The sequence below is a fragment of the Numida meleagris genome, chromosome 15, assembly GCF_002078875.1.
Source record: "Numida meleagris isolate 19003 breed g44 Domestic line chromosome 15, NumMel1.0, whole genome shotgun sequence".
In the NCBI taxonomy this organism is placed as follows: domain Eukaryota; kingdom Metazoa; phylum Chordata; class Aves; order Galliformes; family Numididae; genus Numida; species Numida meleagris.
In genome coordinates this window covers 249,981-252,168 of record NC_034423.1, presented here as the reverse complement: position 1 = coordinate 252,168, position 2,188 = coordinate 249,981, and the positions used below count along the sequence as shown (strand labels likewise).

Here is a 2,188-nt window from a genome sequence, read left to right as displayed (position 1 = left end):
TTATGGCTCGGCTGGGTGCCACTCAACAAGCTTGCAGCCAACAATAGTTCCAGCAAACACTCAGGGGGATGGCCCTGCCCCTTTCGCTCCCCACCATTACAGCTCTCGTTCATCAGAGGAACCCACATTCCAGGCACTGAGTGCACCCACCGATCTCCAACCTTCCCCACAAACTCTTCCTGGTCCCTGCAGCCGCCCACCGTGGGAAGTGGGTCTCCGGGGGTATCACAGGGGCAAACATTGATTCATTTCTGCATTAATGCTCGGTTACTAAAAAATCCCAAATGAGCAAAGAAGCCATTGCACCTTGGACATAGCTCAGAGCAAGCTCCTGGAGCACAGCCTGCAGCTTTCCCCTCAGCTATAGTAATGCTTCTGCAGGGTGCGTGTTCCTGGTGCATGCATAGCCCAAGCGTGCAGCAGGAAGCTGCAATGGGATGTGTACAATGCCCTCCAACCTTTGCCTGGATTGAACCATGGCCAACTTCCTCCTATTGCACCCTGGAGCTGGGCAAAGGCAGGAGAAGCTGGGCATAGCCGTGCGCTTCCTGCAGCTCAGGTGAGGGATTTCTCTCTCGGTGGGGCTCCTTGTGGGAGCAAATCCTTGGGGGATCACCTGCTCTGCCCTGCAGCCTGGCAAGAGCACTGGCTCTGCCAAAGGTGGTAGGGGCCGCACTAATGGAACTCACATTCCAGTGACCCCATCCCCTCCTCCCCTGGTGGCTGGTACCCTCTGGGTCCCACTCTTCTCCTACAGCTTCTTCCCTCATTTTCTTCCCTAACTTTTCCCCATATTCTTTCCAAAACTTCTTCCCCATCTTCTACAGCATCTCCTTCTCACTCTCCTTCCTCTCTCTCCTTCCCCCACCCTCTTCTCCAGCACAGATGCGCTTTGGATCAGGCTGCAAACACATCACTTCCACCCTCCCCTGGAGGAACCTCCTGCCTCATCTCCTGGCTCTGCTCCTCCTCCGCCCGGGATCAGGTAGGGGTCCTGTGGGGCTGCTGTGCCTGGCAGAGCTGTTGCTGTGGGGTGGGGGATTGGCCATGGGGCAGGGAGGACCCAAGCCCAGCACCCAGCTGTGGTTCTTCCATAAAACGCATGGTTTTGGGTACAATTTCTCTCTTCTTCACTTCCTCCACACCCCCACTCCCTCCTGCTCCCTCTACAGCTCTTGCACATGGGATGCAGCGCGCACCACCTCCCCCTGTGCCGCTTCGTGCCCACACATGAACGCAGGCACCATCTCACCATCTCTCCGTGCCCTTCTCATTGCACAGCCCAGATCAGGATGGTGGCACCCAGCCTCCGTGTCACTGCCATCGTGGGACAGGACGTTGTGCTGCGCTGCCACTTGTCCCCTTGCAAGGATGCACGGAGCTTGGACATCAGATGGATCCAGGACCGGTCCTCTGGGATAGTGCACCACTACCAAGATGGAGAGGATCTGGACCAGATGGAGGAATACAAAGGGAGGACGGAACTGCTCAGGAACGGTCTGTCTGATGGAAACCTGGATTTGCGCATCACTGCCGTCACCTCATCCGATAGCGGCTCGTACATCTGTGCTGTGCAGGATGCTGATGGCTATGCAGATGAGATGGTGAACCTGGAGGTGTCAGGTCAGTGGCTGGGGTGAGGCCTCCAGGTGTCGCTGGGTTTGTGTGTCCCATCCCCACCTCTGTCCATCCTCATGGCCATGCATGGAGAGCTGAAGGACAGGAGCCTTTGAGAGAGGTCGGGGCTGAGTTGTTCCAGGAGATGCTTGGGTTGGAGCAGGCACACGGTGTGATTTGGGGATGGATCTGCATGGATGAGGTGGTTGGGTTGGGTTTCTGGGATGGGTTTCTTCCTGGCTTAGTGGCAGTGGGCACAGGCTGCTGAGCAGCTCCTCCACCTGTGCCCATCTGGGGACGCTGCTGTTGTGCCTCGCTGCTCCCTGCTTGCTGCCCCTTCGCATTCTGGCATCTCCCAAGTCTGACTCTTGCTTTTCCACAAATGACAGTAGAAATGGAACCCTTTTCCTGATGGTTTTTTCCAGATCCCTGTTCCCCAGTTGTCCATCCCTGGATGGTGGCTCTGGCTGTGGTCGTCACACTTCTGCTTGGGTCATTTGTCATCATTGTTTTTCTGCATAGGAAGCGAGGTGAGCTGAGAGCAGAGGGGATGGAGCGCAGGGAGGTGCTG

The 2,188-nt window shown here is 56.7% G+C and overlaps 1 protein-coding gene across 1 annotated transcript; it reads left to right on the top strand.

The window, feature by feature from the left end:
• LOC110406663 (myelin-oligodendrocyte glycoprotein-like) lies at positions 7 to 2,188 on the top strand (the record flags this gene model as incomplete). The annotated part of the gene is made up of 4 exons (XM_021413453.1): positions 7 to 559; positions 828 to 985; positions 1,282 to 1,623; positions 2,043 to 2,188. Coding segments are annotated over exons 1-4 (729 nt in total), but the record flags the coding sequence as incomplete, so codon positions are not given.